General features: G+C 36.9%; 1 protein-coding gene across 1 annotated transcript in view; it reads left to right on the top strand.

The window, feature by feature from the left end:
• The window catches only part of LOC127627908 (alpha-mannosidase 2-like), a 79,848-nt gene extending 63,312 nt beyond the window's left edge, over positions 1 to 16,536 (top strand). The window contains exons 18-22 of the mRNA XM_052104522.1: positions 1,235 to 1,376; positions 4,209 to 4,342; positions 7,796 to 7,993; positions 10,899 to 11,012; positions 13,487 to 16,536. Coding sequence (XP_051960482.1) covers positions 1,235 to 1,376; positions 4,209 to 4,342; positions 7,796 to 7,993; positions 10,899 to 11,012; positions 13,487 to 13,639 — 741 coding nt within the window. The 3' untranslated portion in view covers positions 13,640 to 16,536. The remainder of the gene's footprint in view (positions 1 to 1,234; positions 1,377 to 4,208; positions 4,343 to 7,795; positions 7,994 to 10,898; positions 11,013 to 13,486) is intronic.
• Positions 16,537 to 17,076: the final 540 nt, after the last annotated feature.

The following is a 17,076-nucleotide window of genomic DNA, read 5'->3' as shown; positions in this document are numbered from 1 at the left end:
ATGGCGGTTAGTTCGCTCGGCAGTGTGAACGCAGCTTAAGGTGATTTAAGAGTTTTCCTACATTTCAGTGTGGACAAGCAACTTTTGGAAAACGCTTGAAAATGGCAATGTGGACCGAGAGCGTTTCGAAAACGAAACGCCATTTTCAAATGTATCCGGATGAATGTGGACGTAGTCTTGCCGATTTTTTTCAATGTTTTTGACTGAATGATAAAACGTGTCCCTTTTTTAGCTGAATCAGTTTCCACTTTAGCTTTAACAAACTCATCATATTCCTTGTTGTGTAGAGCTTTAAGTTGAGTTATCAAATAAGTTGTGTTGAAAGTTTTAACAGTAGTTTCACCTCCTGAAATTCCAGCCATGCAAAGATTCGAAACTCCAACTCTGCTCTCATTGTCACCCATTCAATGTAATTCCACACAAGAGAAACTTTCACACACAGATCGAGTTGTCGGCTAATTGTGTGTGACTTTCCGCCCCCTTTTGAAAGGAAATAATCAGTCCTGATCGTCGGCTGTTTATAAACAATCAAAAAATCGAATGTCCCATACTGCAGAAAAGTATCCATTTACTGATTACTATTACTCATGTTTGACCGAAACACCTCTGTTTATAATAATGAGCAGCATGTAGTTGCTTGAATCCTCTTCATGGTCTAAATTAAGGATGAGTAGTTGGACTAATTATATTTACTGACATGTAATACTAATCTACAAAGGAGTTAGTTTGTTAATGTGATTACTTTGACAGTCTTGTTTGATTTCAGTTGATAGCGCTCAAAGCACGTAGCTGTTTTTGAAAGTCATAATGAAAATGTCATTTTTCTTGACAAACAATTAATCAAATACAGAGTTTAGAGTGTGCTGTAGGGCTGACCAAAACAAACAAGTGTCAATTCAAATCACTCTAACTGTCATATTCCTTCGGCATTCAATTAGCCGATAATTTCTCTTTGGCCTTGGCCGGGATTAAGTACTTTTCTTCCATCCAAACTAATTAGCCGAATTCCTTAAACAAATGCCTCATGAATAAAAACATTGGCATATACAATACATTTCCCTTCCAGTCACATTAACACACAAGCAAACAATGACGCTCATCATTTTGCTGTGTTTTTCCTTCAAATAAGTGTCTCCACATGCCCACACTCTGTGTTATTTGGGCACTGAACTGGGGGAGTTTGGAATGTTTCCTTCCTGCGGTGCTCTAAACATGCCTTGGGCTGTTTTCACAGGTGCAGCCGAGGAAAACTATGGTTAAACTCCCCCTGCAGGCAAACTTCTACCCGATGACCAGCATGGCCTACCTGCAGGACTCCAGCGCCAGACTCTCTCTGCTCACCGCACAGTCGCTGGGAGCGGCCAGCCTCAAGAGCGGTCAGAATCTTTCAAATTCACATTCAAGTGCTTCAGTGGAGTGTATAAAAGGCAACGCAGTGCTGTAACTGTATGTGCTCTTTAAATGTGCTTTTCTTTAAAGCTGAAGTGTGTAACTTTTTCAGTATTTCAATTAGGGCTGGGCGATTTGACGATATATATTGTGGCGACGATATAAAGTGTCGACCAATAGAGCTTTTGCTATATCGTGTATATCGCAATATGTAAATATCCATGTGCGCAGCGTGGGATTATCTATCTGTGGGCTGGGCTTCACACGACACTGAGGAAATTGAAGAAACATGGATAGCGTTTTTCCGGCATTGAACGTATTTTGCAAACGCCCAAGCTAATTTTATGATCTTCATTGCACGTTCGGCGCTTTAAAAGTGCTAAACATTCTTCTCATGTGACCAGGAATGTTTCACGTGACTGTAGTGCGCGCTGTCTCTGGAGTTCCGAAGTGTGAGCGAATCCAGCAGGCTTTCCGATATTTGTGCGTCAGAGACAGGAGAGCTCAGAGCGGGATCACTCGCACTACTCAGTCATTTCTGACCCAGGAAAACCCCAATGAAGAAAGACAACGCCACAGAATGGGACGACTCCCAAACAGATCAAGAATTCTAAAGTTGTTAAAACAGGTGCGATATCTGTGTTTCGCATGATGATAATCACTTGTAATACAAGCAATATGTTTCGACACGCGGCACGCAAAATAATTTTATGAAAGCCAAAAGATGAACTCCACATTAATTTGTTCATTTATTTATTTCGCGAGAAGTGATATGTATTTTATATTTATTTTCTTCAAGAAGTGTTTATTTTCGTGGGTTTTAATCATTTTTTCCACTTATTTTGTTTTTTTTTTTTGTCGCATTTCTTTGAGATCTTAAGTTTCTTGAGCAAAGTTTATAATAATAATATTAATATTGGTCAACAACATATAAAATGTAAATGTGGCATACTGTATATTTAGCTTGTAATGTTGATATATATTTATTTATAAATATAGTAGTTTTAATTGATAAAGTATTTAATTCACTGACTTCCATAAATAGGCATTACAATATGGTTATTTTCTATATAAATCAATTTTTATAGATTATCTAGAACATTTTTACTAAATCATGATAAATATCATTATTGTGAAATAAAATTACTCGTATCATGAAATAAGACTTTGGTCATATCACCCACCCCTAATTGAAATACTTTCTCCTATCCCAGCCTATTATTCAGAGCTATTATGACTATTCTTATGTTGATTTCATCAAAAAAAGTAAAAACTCTTGTACTATAAAAATTGCTCAGTTGTTTTTTTACAGCCCATCCAGCCAGACACGCCAGTGAATTGCCAGTGGTGTTAGTTTGGGGCAGGACTGTCTTATTTGTGTGATTAACGGCAGACAGGGGGAATGTTCAAAATACTGTTTAAAACTATTATTAATTTTTTATTTTTTTTTTGCAATTCCACTTGGTGGTGCTAGAAATTACACTTACATTTTTTTTTGTACATTTCTGGTTTCCCAAGAATTCCTAACACCCCTTCCACCCCAAAATGTGTCTGCTATTACTTAGTAGTCACGACCCAAATGCAAGCCATTGGTTGAGCCAGAAGTTGACATGTCAGATTGCTCAAACAAACAGGGCAGCGTTTCCAGATAACGATGAGTCTTAGTTCTTAAAGGGGTAGTTCACCCAAAAATTTAAATTCTCTCATCATTTACTCACCCTCATGCCATCCCAAATGTGTATGACTTTCTTTCTTCTGCTGAACACAAACTAATATTTTTTTAAATATAGGTTTTTTTTAATGCAATGAACAGCTGCCAGAACTTTGAAGCTCCAAAGATCACATAAAAGCAGCATAAAAGTCCAGTGGTTAAATTAAAAACTTCAGAAGCGATATATTAAGCGTGGGTTAGAAACAGATCAACATTTAAGTCCTTTTTTTTTCTTTTTACCATAAATCTCTTCTTTCACTTTCACATTTTTCATGTGAAAGTGAAAACGCATTACGGTGCACTTTACGATTACTTCAAAGCACTTATATATCTACAGCAATTTTCAAGTACTAATAAAGTCAGTAATTCTTCACAGTATTTACATTCTTTGGAAAAGTCTACATACAAATGGCTTGCCTATAGTTGTCTCTGGGTTAGAAGCAAGTGTTTTAACACTGAAAAAATTATACACCACCTTTTTTGAAAAAAATTCATTTTATCCCCTTTTCTCCCAATTTGGAAAGCCCAATTCCCACTTCTTAGTAGGTCCTCGTGGTGGCGCGGTTACTCACCTCAATCCGGGTGGCGGAGAACATGTCTCAGTTGCCTCCGCTTCTGAAACCATCAATTCACGCATCTGATCACATGGCTCCCTTTGCATGACACCACAGAGACTCACAGCATGTGAACTTACCACGCGCCCCACTGAGAGTGTGAACCACTAATCATGACTACGAGGAGGTTACCCCATGTGACTCAACCCTTCCTAGCAACCGGGCCAATTTGGTTGCTTAGGAGACCTGGCTGGAGTTACTCAGCACGCCCTGAATTCGAGCTCACAACTCCAGGGGTGGTAGTCAGCGCCAGTACTCACTGAGCTACACAGACCCCCACACACTGCACCTTTAAGAATTTGATTTCTGTTTGAACACACATGTAAACTCTATTATGCAGCAACTATAACATGATTAACACACTAACATTCAATAATTTTTATTAAATGTATTCATTATAATAGCAATATAAATGTTTCTGCCAGCTATAGTCCATTAGCCTAATTATACTGTATGAGATATGCTTATGAATCTCAATTATGTTGATTCCACAGGTCAGCTAGAGGTGATTATGGACCGCAGACTGAATCAGGATGATAATCGAGGTTTAGGTCAGGGAGTGCTGGACAATAAAATCACTGCTAACTCCTTCCGCCTACTGTTGGAAAAGAGGAGCTCTGCGGAGGAGGTAATTAGAATGGAGAAATGATTGAGCTAAAGAAACACCATACATCGGGGAATATTGCCTGAATATCGCATTGACTGTTTACTATAGTTTTTTTACATTTTGGAATATTGTTGCATTAAACATAATTTTGTTTATACTTGCTTTTGAATTCATGTTCCACATTACCACTTTGACCACTCTCCTTAAGAGTGATAACCAGATGTCTCTGGACATTAAACACCTGTTTTTTTTATTGCTTATCCATTTGCTGTTCAAAGGTGGTTTAGCTGATCGATTAGGTGAACTACCACCTGGATTCGACCTGGTAGACAATCTTGGTCAACCTGGTTAGAGCTGGTAGACCATTTTTAACCAGCAAATTAAAAAAAAACTGTCTACCATGTTCCTAAAACTAGCTTGACCACATTGGTCATCATCTGCTTAGGCAAAAAAACAGTCAACTTTGTGGCCTTTAAGGTAAGGTGGAATTTAATTACCACAGAAGCACGTCAAGTCTTAACTAGAGGTTGACCGATAGTGTATTTTACCAATACTGATAACTAAGTTGGGTTGTACCTGCCGATAACCGATTAATCAAGCGATAGTTTTTAAAATTGATACTGAATGAAAAAATAACACTCAAAGTAAAATAGTGCTGAACTTTATTACAAAAATAAAGTTTTACTTGGTCCATATTCTCAACTGTTAATTCAAAAGTAAAATGGGGGCACTTTAATAGACAGTCACATGGTGTTACACTTGCACTGATTCCTACTCCAGACTCAAGCTTCATAATAACAGCGAAAAACCACTTTTTTTTTTTTTTTATTCAGTACAGTTGTATGTAGAGTAACAATATTCACAGACAGCAGTGGTATTCGGCTGAACTCGGTGGTGAAGCGGCTCTGATTATGAGTCCAGGCCAGGGGCTGTTCAAACAGACGGAACAACAGAATGAAACTGAATGCGAGAATCTTGAGACAGACACACATTTCCAAGTTGAACATATTTCCTGATAAAGCATTTAAACAACTCCTTGCTTAATCTGAGAAATGCTTATAAGAGAGCAAGACAGCCAAAGGCCTCCACCAACTGTAAGGGGCTGTTCACACCGAACGTTTTCGCAACCATCCATTTGCTTTATCTGTGTAAACGTGCGCTAGATGAACGTCTTTGTTTTCCTTTGCTTTTGTTTATTCAGTGACTCCTGCAGGAGTGCTGTTTTTATTTAGATGATATGTCTAATTAAAATGAACTTTAAAAGCATTTTGAGACACCTGCTTTCAGTTAAACTGTATTTGTTGTACTTTGTTTAGCCTTTTGTAGCGCAAGAATTTGATCGATCTGAAGTCATCGTATTACAGTGAGGATAACATTTTTTCATTGAAATCAGATGTGTTTCTGATTGGTTTATATGTTTCTCTCGGCTGCATGAAGATATTAATTTGCTTTGTCACATCACTAGCTTTAGATATGCAACTTAACTGGCTAAAGAATGCATAAATGTGACCAGCTGGATATAAATTAATGCAAATAGATGGTAACAATCGTGACATTTAAACATTTGGGTAGGACTTGTGTGTATTTTTGTCACATTGTTCTAACTGCTTGAGGTTAGCTTTAATGTTAGCGTCCTCTCAGCCTTGTCGGCAAACATACAGTTGTTCTCTACTAATGCAGCATCTATATTGACATGACAATGTGTACTGTAGTGTACTGTATACATATCTTTGTTATACATTTTTAAATCAACCTCTAAAGTGTTTCACTCCATGCACAGTGTTGTCTCATGTGTCAAAACAAACACAACAAGGCATCAGTGAAGTGATAGTTTTATTTCACTGGGGAAAAACTATATTTGCAGAAATAGTTGTTATCGTGCCGATTAATCGGCAAAACCGATATATCACTCGACCTCTAGTCTTAACTATCACCTAAAAGCCAAACGCTCGATACATGGCACTGATGAGGGACTGCTGTGGTAGGCTTGTTGGACCCATTGACATGTGTCGACGCATTGCTTAAAGTTAAAAATGACACATTTTGACCCAGTTGCCGCTGATTTTTCAAGCGTCAGCTAATGGTTACTGGAAAATTTGGATGAAATATCATTATATTGCATGGGCAGTGTCAGCGCTATAAGTAGAAAAAGACGTTGGACGGAATGGCATACTACCATACTACTCTTGCCATTTTTGCCATACAAAGATATTGCAGAAGCAGTAAGAGTAGAATGGGTAGTATGCCTTGCCGAACTTGGCCGTTCTCTGCAGTGCTTTTCATGTGGAGTTGAAAGTGCTGCTTGACGCCCTGACGCGAATCATGTGAATGCAGCTTCACGATTGCTGTAGCAACGTTGATGGCCTCAGTCTACTGGCAGATTAATATTGTGGAGGATGAGGGCTTAAGAGATTTAATGCCTATTGCATCTAATATGAAACCTATGGGGACTAGTTCTTTCAATTAGTCAACATCCCACTTGACTTGAATTGGTGCTATTTTTAGAGCATTTCTAGCTTTATACTGTGAAAGGATTTTTTTGGAAAATGTTAATAAACATTATTGTTACATATTTTTTCTTTTCTAAGAAACTAAATGCATTTTGACAGGAAAAAAGACGTGTGTATATATAGTGTCAAATTTCAACACTTTAAAAACCTGCGATGAATCGAGATTAAGCTTACGTCATTAAACAGCTGATGGAATTGACATTTCAAACGCATGCGGTGTGTTGCTGCTAGCTTTAGTGCATTAGCCCACTTCAATTCAAAACTTGTATCTCAAACAATGTACATATTCACACAATGCAAGTGGTGGTGTTAAAGCAGTAGTGTTCAACTCACATTTTGATGTGGCTGTCTTCACTAATGTTTCTCCAGTTGCTATATTCTCCATTATTTACAATTGTTTTGTCATACCAGTAATGCAGCCAGGTAACTACGCCCCTTCCTCTACAGATGGCAAACTGCGATTGCGGAGTACATGAAGTGTCCAACATTTCACACGGTTGAAGAAGTGCATCTTCGGGATAATTGTAGTACACTTCTTTTTGTTGCATTTTCAATGTTAACATACTACTCGCACAAATTACACTACAGAATTATGTAGAGTAGTGCAGAAGTGTACAGTTTGGGACGCACTTACAGTTTTGTGCCTCAGAACAATGCAAATGAGCTCAGTATGTTTAAATGCACTGTAAAAGCTTAATTTGAGTAGTACAAAAACTAAAATTAGTCTTATATAAAATGTCAAGTGATTGACTGAAATCGTTAAAAAAACTTTTTTTTACACACCTAGATAATACAATTTGCATGCAAATTAATCAGACCACAATTGGCATTTACGCATGGATGTTTCCGAAAGACTGATGTGTATGTATTTACACTTCCTCAGTTGAAGTCCTTCCTTCAAATATTCGATTACGCATTGTGTCATGTATACTTGCTGACAATGTCTATCATTTGTCTTTCTTAGGGCCAGAAAGAGGAGAATGCCCCATATAGCTACCCATCTATGCTAAGTCACATGTCTTTCATGTACCTCAACCACCCCCTCATCTCCATGGCAACCAGTCTAGACTCAGCCGCTCTATTCTTGACCCCCTACAATCCTCTGAGCGCCTCCTTCCCCTGCGACATTCACCTGGTCAACCTGCGTGCCATCCAGTCTAAGGTATGTCTCTGTTATGTTCGCTTCTGATGGAGGATCTGAAATAGGAAGCAGAAAGCTGTTTTGGTCATAATGGGGAGCAGAGGAATGCTGGCTCAGTTCCTAAGATGGCCATAAATTATATTGACCTTCCAATTGATATTTCAATGTCCCATTTCCCATGGCTGAGCAGTAATATTTTAACACTTGACAGGATAAAAGTAGAAATGCTCAAAACAGATTTCAGGATTAGAGGATGGGAGGCTGTGATTTAAATACTTATTGAATATTTCACTCAAGTAATAAAGACACAGAACAATGCTTATTGCTATTTGAATTATTTGGTTTTGGCTATGTATTGGATCTGTTTAAAACCCTATTCAGCTGCCTCGCTATCTGCTTAGGTGGCTACCTTCTAAAGGGGACCCAAAACGCATTGTATTTGATAATTGTTGGTCTATTTAAAAATGTGTTAGATGTATGTCTTTGACCATTGCAGTGTGTCTCACTGTTTTCATCAGAGTCTCATGAATGAATTTTTAAACATTTCTAAGATGCAGTGTCAAGTTAAAAGTTCAGCATTTAAAAATGCGCCCCTTGAGACGGCTTCATTCTGTTACGTCCTGCCATCTAGCTGTTCTTGAATGAAAGAACGTGTTTTGTAAAGGGCCTTAAGGCAGCATCCTATCTGAAGTGGAACCTCTTAAGGGGTCGTTCAGATCAAATTCGTTGTTGTGTAAAAAAAAGCTAGACGCAACAAATGAAACATAATGCAGGCATTTTTAAAAGATAAAGTTCTTTTGTCTCGAATGGCATTATAAAAATGTGGCGTTCCTGCATGAGATGCTAAAAAACAGCCAGATGTCACACAATGCTCAAAGACATCTAGCGTCTAGCGCTGTTTACATAGTAAAACAATTTAAAATAGTGCAGCTGGACACAAAAAAATAAATTCTGTGTTAAAGTCACTCAATTGAAAAGCGCGCCACAACAATAACAACCCTCACATGAAGCCCACTGGGACTTTACTCACATTTGATTCAAGTAGAGTTTGGAGATAGCATTGCGTCCCTTTTTGGTCTCCCTCCACATCACTACAACGAGAAACAGGTGTTAGGGATAATTGTGAACCAGGTGACGAGGCTTACCGCTCTTTCTCCCCCAAAGACCGACTCATGACCACGCCCCCCATCCCACAAAATTATATATTTTTTTTTTTACAAAGTTAAAGTTTAGTGTCAAATTTAGTAAATATATTGCTAAATAAGAGTTTATTCTTTTTTGTTTTTAGTAATTTTATGTTTACGTTATTTACTATATTAAACTGCGTGATATATTGGCATTGTATCGGCCACCCTGCTCTATGGATATCGGCATCGGACATTAAAATACCCATATTGGTCAGCCACTAGTAAATTATTAAAAAGCAGACAATAAGGAAATACATATTCTGTGGTGGTGTGGCAAATCCCCAGTCAAGGAGGATGTTTGAGCACCATGATTTATTTTGTGATGGATATTTATAGTAACACTATGACAGTGCTAAGTATAACTTCAAGTAAATGGGCAGAGTGTAGTGTTCTGCTGTACTTTAGTGGAATAAGGAGGTGTTTTGACATTTGACTATATCTCATTTATTATTTAGGTCTTACTAGATGAATAAAATCTAGACGTGGATCTAACATTTATTTTTTCTTAATAGAGTTCATTGTTTGATAACTGGTGCACGTAAGGGCTAGAAATTGGCATAAAGATATATTTTCACATAACAATTTACACAAGGTTAAAGGATCTGAATGCAATTATTTATTTATTTTTATGGAAAAGTATGCAAAAGATATCATTGAAATAAATATTGTGAGATATCTCACCGGTCTCTGTGACCGCATGACTCTGTAACAGCAAACAAAAATGCGTCTCTGTTGTCGTTTCTGCAAATTATTGACACTTAATGCCTTTTGTATGCCATGTTGTTCATAACAGTTAAGGGTGCTATTTTGACAACCACTTCTGCTCGATGTTGATCTTAATAAAGCTCATTTCAGAACTGCTAAAATCGCTTGCAGCACTTTTAACTATTTTTGCTGCTCCAGACTTACTTCAAAGCCATACAGTGTAAACATCGGCATCTTTTACCTAAACTCCCAAGGGAAAGTCAATGGCTTCAGATCCACCTTTTCTCTCATAACAGTGTGAAAGCGCACTCTGACTGCACGTATAAATGTAACACATTAAGAGAATGTTTCACCACTGTTCAAACGCTCCTCAGATCGCATAATTCATATGTATGAATGTACTTAAACTGAATAGACTAAATATTAAATGAAACACTGTCTCACTGTCTTAAGACTTTGAAAACCCCTGATTTACAATTTTAGTTGGAAGCAAAATGTACATTAGTACTGAAACACACCAAAATGAATCGGAATCGAATTAAATTGTATCGTAAATGTAAATGTAAATGTAATTGTTGAATACAGTTGAGATGGTGAATAACCTTAATAGTTCATCTAGCATATAGAATAATTTCCACTCGAAAAGAACTTGGGTTGTGTGTCGTTTTATTTATATAGTAATGGGACACCAATTTGTATCCTAATCGTGGAAAGAAAATTGTATGGATAGGCAAGTGCACATTTAAACGTAGATGAGCTTGATGAGATTCAGGTTTATTAAGTATGCTGACAGAATGTTGAGTCAGAATCCAGACTTTTTGTTCTGTGAAATCTGGAGGAGCAAGTCTTTCTGTTAGGTTATTTGAAAGCATGTTGCTTCGCACTGTTATGGGAGATACTTTCTCAGCCCTGTGCTGCTGAGCTGCAGCTGATGAGTAAAAGGCAGCACTCCATAATTGGCCCAGTCTTTGAGTGTTGAGAAGAAACAGTGATGTGTTTACGTGGCCTAAGGCTCTGTCTCACTTCTCTCACAGGAGGAAGGGGGCGGTCCATCCGAGCAAGCAGCTTTGATACTGCACAGGAAAGGCTTTGACTGTGGCTTCTCCAATCGGAACACTGGCCTACTGTGTACCACCACACGTGGCAAGGTAAAGACAGATCAGCGGTGGCCCACACAAACACACACACACACACACACACACACGCAACAAAAGCAATCACTTAATTTTTGGTTTTGAGTTTATATTTTAGAATTTGTATGTGTAAAGGATTGCAAATATTATTACTGCTTTCAAAAAGTTTTCTCGAATACTTCCCCATCTTCCATTGGTCTGAAAAACAGATACAGTCAGGTCCATAAATATTGGGACATCGACACAATTCTAATGTTTTTGGCTCTATACACCACCACAATGGATTTGAAATGAAATGAACAAGATGTGTTCATTTCATTTCAAATCCATTGTGGTGGTGTATAGAGCCAAAAAGATTAGAATTGTGTCGATGTCCCAATATTTATGGACCTGACTGTAGTCTTGCCCTAAACTCATGCCTTTGGTTGAGTCAATGTTTCGAAAGCAGTACAGAGACACAGTGTTTACACATAACAGGGAAATCAACCTACAAATGGCTTACTTACAGTGGCAAGAAAAAGTATGTGAACCCTTTGGAATTAGCTGGTTTTCTGCAACACACAAACAATTATAATCTTTTATGTCTTTATTGAACACATCCCATTAAACCTTTACAGTACTGTGGAAAAAGTAAGTGAACCCTTGGGCTTAATAACTAGTTATTAATAACTTTATTAATAATTAATAACAGCAATAACCTCAACCAAGTGTTTCTGGTAGCTGCGGATTAGACCTGCACAACGTTCCGAAGGAATTTTGGACCATTCTTCCCTACAGAATTGCTTCAGCTCAGCCATAGTTTTAGGATGTCTATACAGCATCTCTATTGAGTTAAGTTCTGGGCTCTGACTGGGACACAATAACTTTTGAGCCATTCTGTTGTGGATTTACTTCGATGTTTAGGGTCATTGTCCTGCTGTATCGCCCAACTTCTACTGAGCTTCAGCTGGTGCACATCCACCCTGACATTATCATGTAGGATATCTTGATAAACTTGGGAATTTATTTTTCCATTGATAAAGGCAGGCGGTCCAGGCCTGTTGCAGCAAAGCAGCCCCGAATTACGATGTTCCCTCCTTTGTACTTAACAGTTGGGATGAAGTTTTCATGTTGGTATGCGGTGCGCTTTTTTGCCATACGTATTGCTGCGTGTTCCTCCCAAACGATTCAACCTTAGTTTCAACAGTACACAAAACATATTCCCAGGAGCGTGGTGGAGTGTCAAGGTGGTCTTTGGCCAATTTTAGGTGCACAGCATAGTTTTTGTTGGAAAGCAGTGGCTTATTTCGTGGTGTCCTGCCATGGACACCCTGCCTGTGGACTGTGGACAGATGAATATCTAAGCTCTTCGAGATAACTTTGTAACCCCTTTCCAGTTTTATGTCAAGCAACAATTCTTGATTGTAGGTCTTTCTGAGATCACTTTTTTGCAAGGCATGGTCCACATCAGCAGATGCTTCTTGTGAATTGCAAACTCAAAAATGTTTGAGTGCTTTTTATAAGTCAAAGTAGCTCTAACCCACACCCCCAATCTCGTTTCATGAATTGGATGCCAGGTTTCCCAACTCCTGACTCTTATTAGATTTTATTGATGTATTTAGACTAGGGGTTCTTTAACTTTTTCCACAGCACAATTAATGTTTTATGGGATGTGTTCAGTAAAGACATGAAAGATTATAATTGTTTGTGTGTTGTTAGCTTAAGCACATTGTGCTTTGTCTATGCTTGTGACTGATGAAGATGAAATCACATTTTTTGAACAATTAATGCAGAAAACCAGCTAATTACAAAGGGTTCACATACTTTTTCTTGCCACTGTATAGATGGCTCTGCGTATTAGGCTGGGATGGAAAAAGGTATAAGTATAGAACTAGGCCTGTCAATCGATTAACATTTGTAATCAAAGTAATGACGTGTTAATTCGATTACTGGTCGGACAAACACATAGTTCTGCCCCAAATTCATGCCATTGTTTGAGCTAATGTTGCTATGATGAGCTGGTTGGAATGCTCAAACAAATAGAGCAATGTTTTGATGGTGTCACAGAATCACAGACTGCATCCAAATATGCATACTTCCCTACTATATAGTATGCTAAAAACAGTATACTATAGAGAAGGGTATCTGGGTCCTCTGTATTTAACCTAAAAAAATTCCACCCATGAACTTTAACATGTTCATGTAAATATTGAAAGAAGGTATTCACAGACGGAGTCGCATAAGTTTATTAAATAGGATTACTTTCCACTTTGATGACAGGCTTCACCTCACACTCGCAAATAAAAGCTTTCAGAGTGTCAGTTATGCCGTTCATCACACGTTTCACAAGTGAAATATCCAATTCCATGGCTGTTACTCAATGCATGTTTGCACGTTGTTGCAATGGAAAAGCACTAATTAACATGCACCGTGTGTGTGTGTGTGTGTGTGTGTGTGTGTGTGTGTGTGTGTGTGTGTGTGTGTGTGTGTGTGTGTGTGTGTGTGTGTAGATTCATATACAGACGCTCCTAACAGATCTGAATGTGAGAAGCATCACTCCTGCCTCACTGTCTTTGATGCACATACACAAAAGTGAGTCAGACCAGCAGATGATCAGCCTTAAACCCATGGAAATCAGGACTTACCGCCTGCAGCTGAGCTGAACCATGCAACAGCCGCAGTCGCATCTTCTTTTGTCATTACATACTGGCTCATGTTCTCAGTGTTTTAGACAGGAGCATTTAGGACTCAGTGAGTGATTTTCAACTTTATCCTTAAGCTTCACAGCAAAAGTGCAATATAAATCTAAAGGAATCCCCAACCAGCTCTCTCAGGATATTTTAAAATAACATAGAACTTAGTGTGATTCACTGTGCTGCGAGTTGACTTCTTTTGCACTGGGAATGTGTAGTTTTCTTGTTCAGTTTTAAAAGTGAAATCGCTGTTCTTGCTTATGTTACTTGATTAAGAGAAATGTTTGGCCTGTTTGCTCATAGGGCTTCTGCTCTGTTCATTTTATTGTTACAGTTCCCTGAAGACATTGAATTGTAAAATAATTGAAATCTTGGCAGAGGATTTGTTTTTTAAATAATTGGAATCTTGTTTTTTTCCTGAATTAGTTTTTGTTTTGTTTGTTTTGAACAGAGGACTTGTGATCTATTGATTGTGTCTTTACAATTCCTGGATGAAAGGTGTTTAAAATCTTTCATCAAGTTTTGTGTTTTGTTTTGTTTATCTATTGATTGTGTCTTTACAATTCCTGGATGAAAGGTGTTTAAAATCTTTCATCAAGTTTTGTGTTTTGTTTTGTTTATCTATTGATTGTGTCTTTACAATTCCCGGATGAAAGGTGTTTAAAATCTTTCATCAAGTTTTGTGTTTTGTTTTGTTTATCTATTGATTGTGTCTTTACAATTCCCGGATGAAAGGTGTTTAAAATCTTTCATCAAGTTTTGTGTTTTGTTTTGTTTATCTATTGATTGTGTCTTTACAATTCCCGGATGAAAGGTGTTTAAAATCTTTCATCAAGTTTTGTGTTTTGTTTTGTTTATCTATTGATTGTGTCTTTACAATTCCCGGATGAAAGGTGTTTAAAATCTTTCATCTAGTTTTTTCTTTTTTGCTATTCCAAAGTTCTTGCTAAGAATTGTGCCTTAGTCCTACATGGTCTTAATGTGATAAAATAAGAAATGTTGAAAGCTTTTATAATAACAGACAACATTTGTTTTTATCATTTGCCATTGCTTTCCAGACAGAAAAATGCCTGAAATGTTTTAGTTCTCCACAATCAAACTTTTTTTTGTTGTTGTTGTTTTTTTTGCAGTTATCTCATCACTGCTGCTTAATTTTTGGTTTTGAGTTTATATTTTAGAATTTGTATGTGTAAAGTATTGCGAATATTATTACTGCTTTCAAAATGTTTTCTTGAACACTTCCCCCATCTACCATTGGTCTGAAAAACAGATAGTCTTGCCCTAAACTCATGCCATTGGTTGAGTCAATGTTTCGAAAGCAGTACAGAGACACAGTGTTTACACATAACAGGGAAATCAACCTACAAATGGCTTACTTACAGTGGCAAGAAAAAGTATGTGAACCCTTTGGAATTAGCTGCAACACACAAACAATTATAATCTTTTATGTCTTTATTGAACACATCCCATTAAACCTTTACAGTGCTGTGGAAAAAGTAAGTGCACCCTTTGACTTAAGTCAAAGTTATTAACTGGTTGCGGATTAGACCTGCACAAGCTATACTTGCATTATGTAGTTTCTTTGCTTTAAATGTTCTTTGATAATTGCTAGTGATGCAAATGACTGCAAGTTACATGTGTTTATCAAATTTTTGAAATAGGTGATTTAATTCCAATCAAGAAGATGAAATGAAGATGATTTTATATTTTTACACTTTCACACACATTGTACTTGTCTTTTATATATTTTTTAAACGATTATTGTCATTATCTGTTTTTACAATGTATACAGAGTATATATTGGTCAGTCCCCTAACTTGTCTATTTTACACAGTCTGAAGGATTGTAAATAGGTTTGTGAACAGCATAACTTCACCAAAGGTGGGTGAATGATTGTGTGTACTAAAGAATGTGGCTTCCATTTTAATCCCAGAGAAGATACATTTTAGAGAAGAGATTAAATTTGTCATTTAATTTATTTGGTTATTTGAATACAAACATATTTATTTAAATATAAATAAAGTTCTGGCTATGGGGATTTCATTAGTTGGAAGTGGTGCTTGTTAAAAAACATGTGGTTGTAGTTAATATGGATTTTTAAAACTAAACTTCATTTGATTGTGTTGAAGTGTAGTTAAGAAAGGAAAAAATCATTTTAGAACCTACAATTGATGTATACATAACACAATTACACAATCAATCTATGCAAATATTATTATTTTTTATCTTATGCAGCAATGTTTTGTTTTTTTTAACCTGCAGGATTGTGGGATCACACATTATGTGGGACGTTTACCTTAAATCTCAGACTTCCTGCTGTGAAAAATTATCTAAGTGATCCCAAATTTTAACTGACAGTTTTATAACACTTTCTAAAATGTAGGAGATCAATCAAATTTTCAAGCATTCAATCAAGTCTTAACTTGTGTTCTGGGTGTCTATTTTTGGGGTGTATTTATTTATTTATTTATTAATCAGCAGTGAATATAATTGGCCACTTGTCTTGCGCGTGAAGGATGATTGTTTGTTGACTTGCTACTGTGTTTTAAAAAAAAATGTTAATTGAGTTGGGTCAGTCTGTTGTTCTGTTTCTGTTTGATAAAATATTGACTGGCATGTCATTCTGTTGTTCAGTCAAATGTTTTGCGATCACTGTATTCCAACATAGCTGCTTAATTCACTCTTCTCTTTATGACCAAATATGTCTGTGACTGTATAGTAAATCAAGATTTGAACAATGCTTTTCTTGCCCTGTGAGAACATACTACTTTTTTTTATATATTGAAAGATTATGCATCTTTTTTTTACTAGTGTTGCTAATTAAAATGTCTGTCTATCATTGAATGGAATGTGGAAAAATAAAACATTGTTCAGTCTTTTATTTTGTTTGGATTTTGTTTTGGCGATTGATAAATATCCAGGTAATCCAATACAGTGTGGGGGAAAAAATTACCTTAACCATTGGTATGTGCAATGGTAATAGTAATTAAATAATTTTGATGTTTTTATCAGTTGTCTTTAAAGCATTAATATATAATAGATCTCAGTTAAAATCATACATTTTTGCTTCACGTTAACTCTAAAACTAAGGGTTTTGTGTTCTGTTTGACCTTTATTTTTTCCAGCTATATCTTTTAAATTTAATCTTCCTTTTGAAGAAAGAAGGACAAAGAAAGAAATGTTTTTGGGGTTTCATATCCCCTTGAACTCTGTGGACTCACCGGCAGTTCCGTGGGTTGGGAACAATGTTTATGATAAAGACCCTGGTATACTTCATTTTTCTACATTCCGGATCGGATTGCGTTGCCTTTCTCAGTATACTTTTCTGACCGTGAACGAATAGGAATGTGTTTTGAACTACAATTACTTTGTGACGCTTTTAGTTGTCAATGTGCACAGATGAGGAC

The sequence above is a fragment of the Xyrauchen texanus genome, chromosome 3 (genome assembly GCF_025860055.1).
Source record: "Xyrauchen texanus isolate HMW12.3.18 chromosome 3, RBS_HiC_50CHRs, whole genome shotgun sequence".
Classification (NCBI taxonomy): domain Eukaryota; kingdom Metazoa; phylum Chordata; class Actinopteri; order Cypriniformes; family Catostomidae; genus Xyrauchen; species Xyrauchen texanus.
This window is presented reverse-complemented; position numbering and strand designations above follow the sequence as displayed.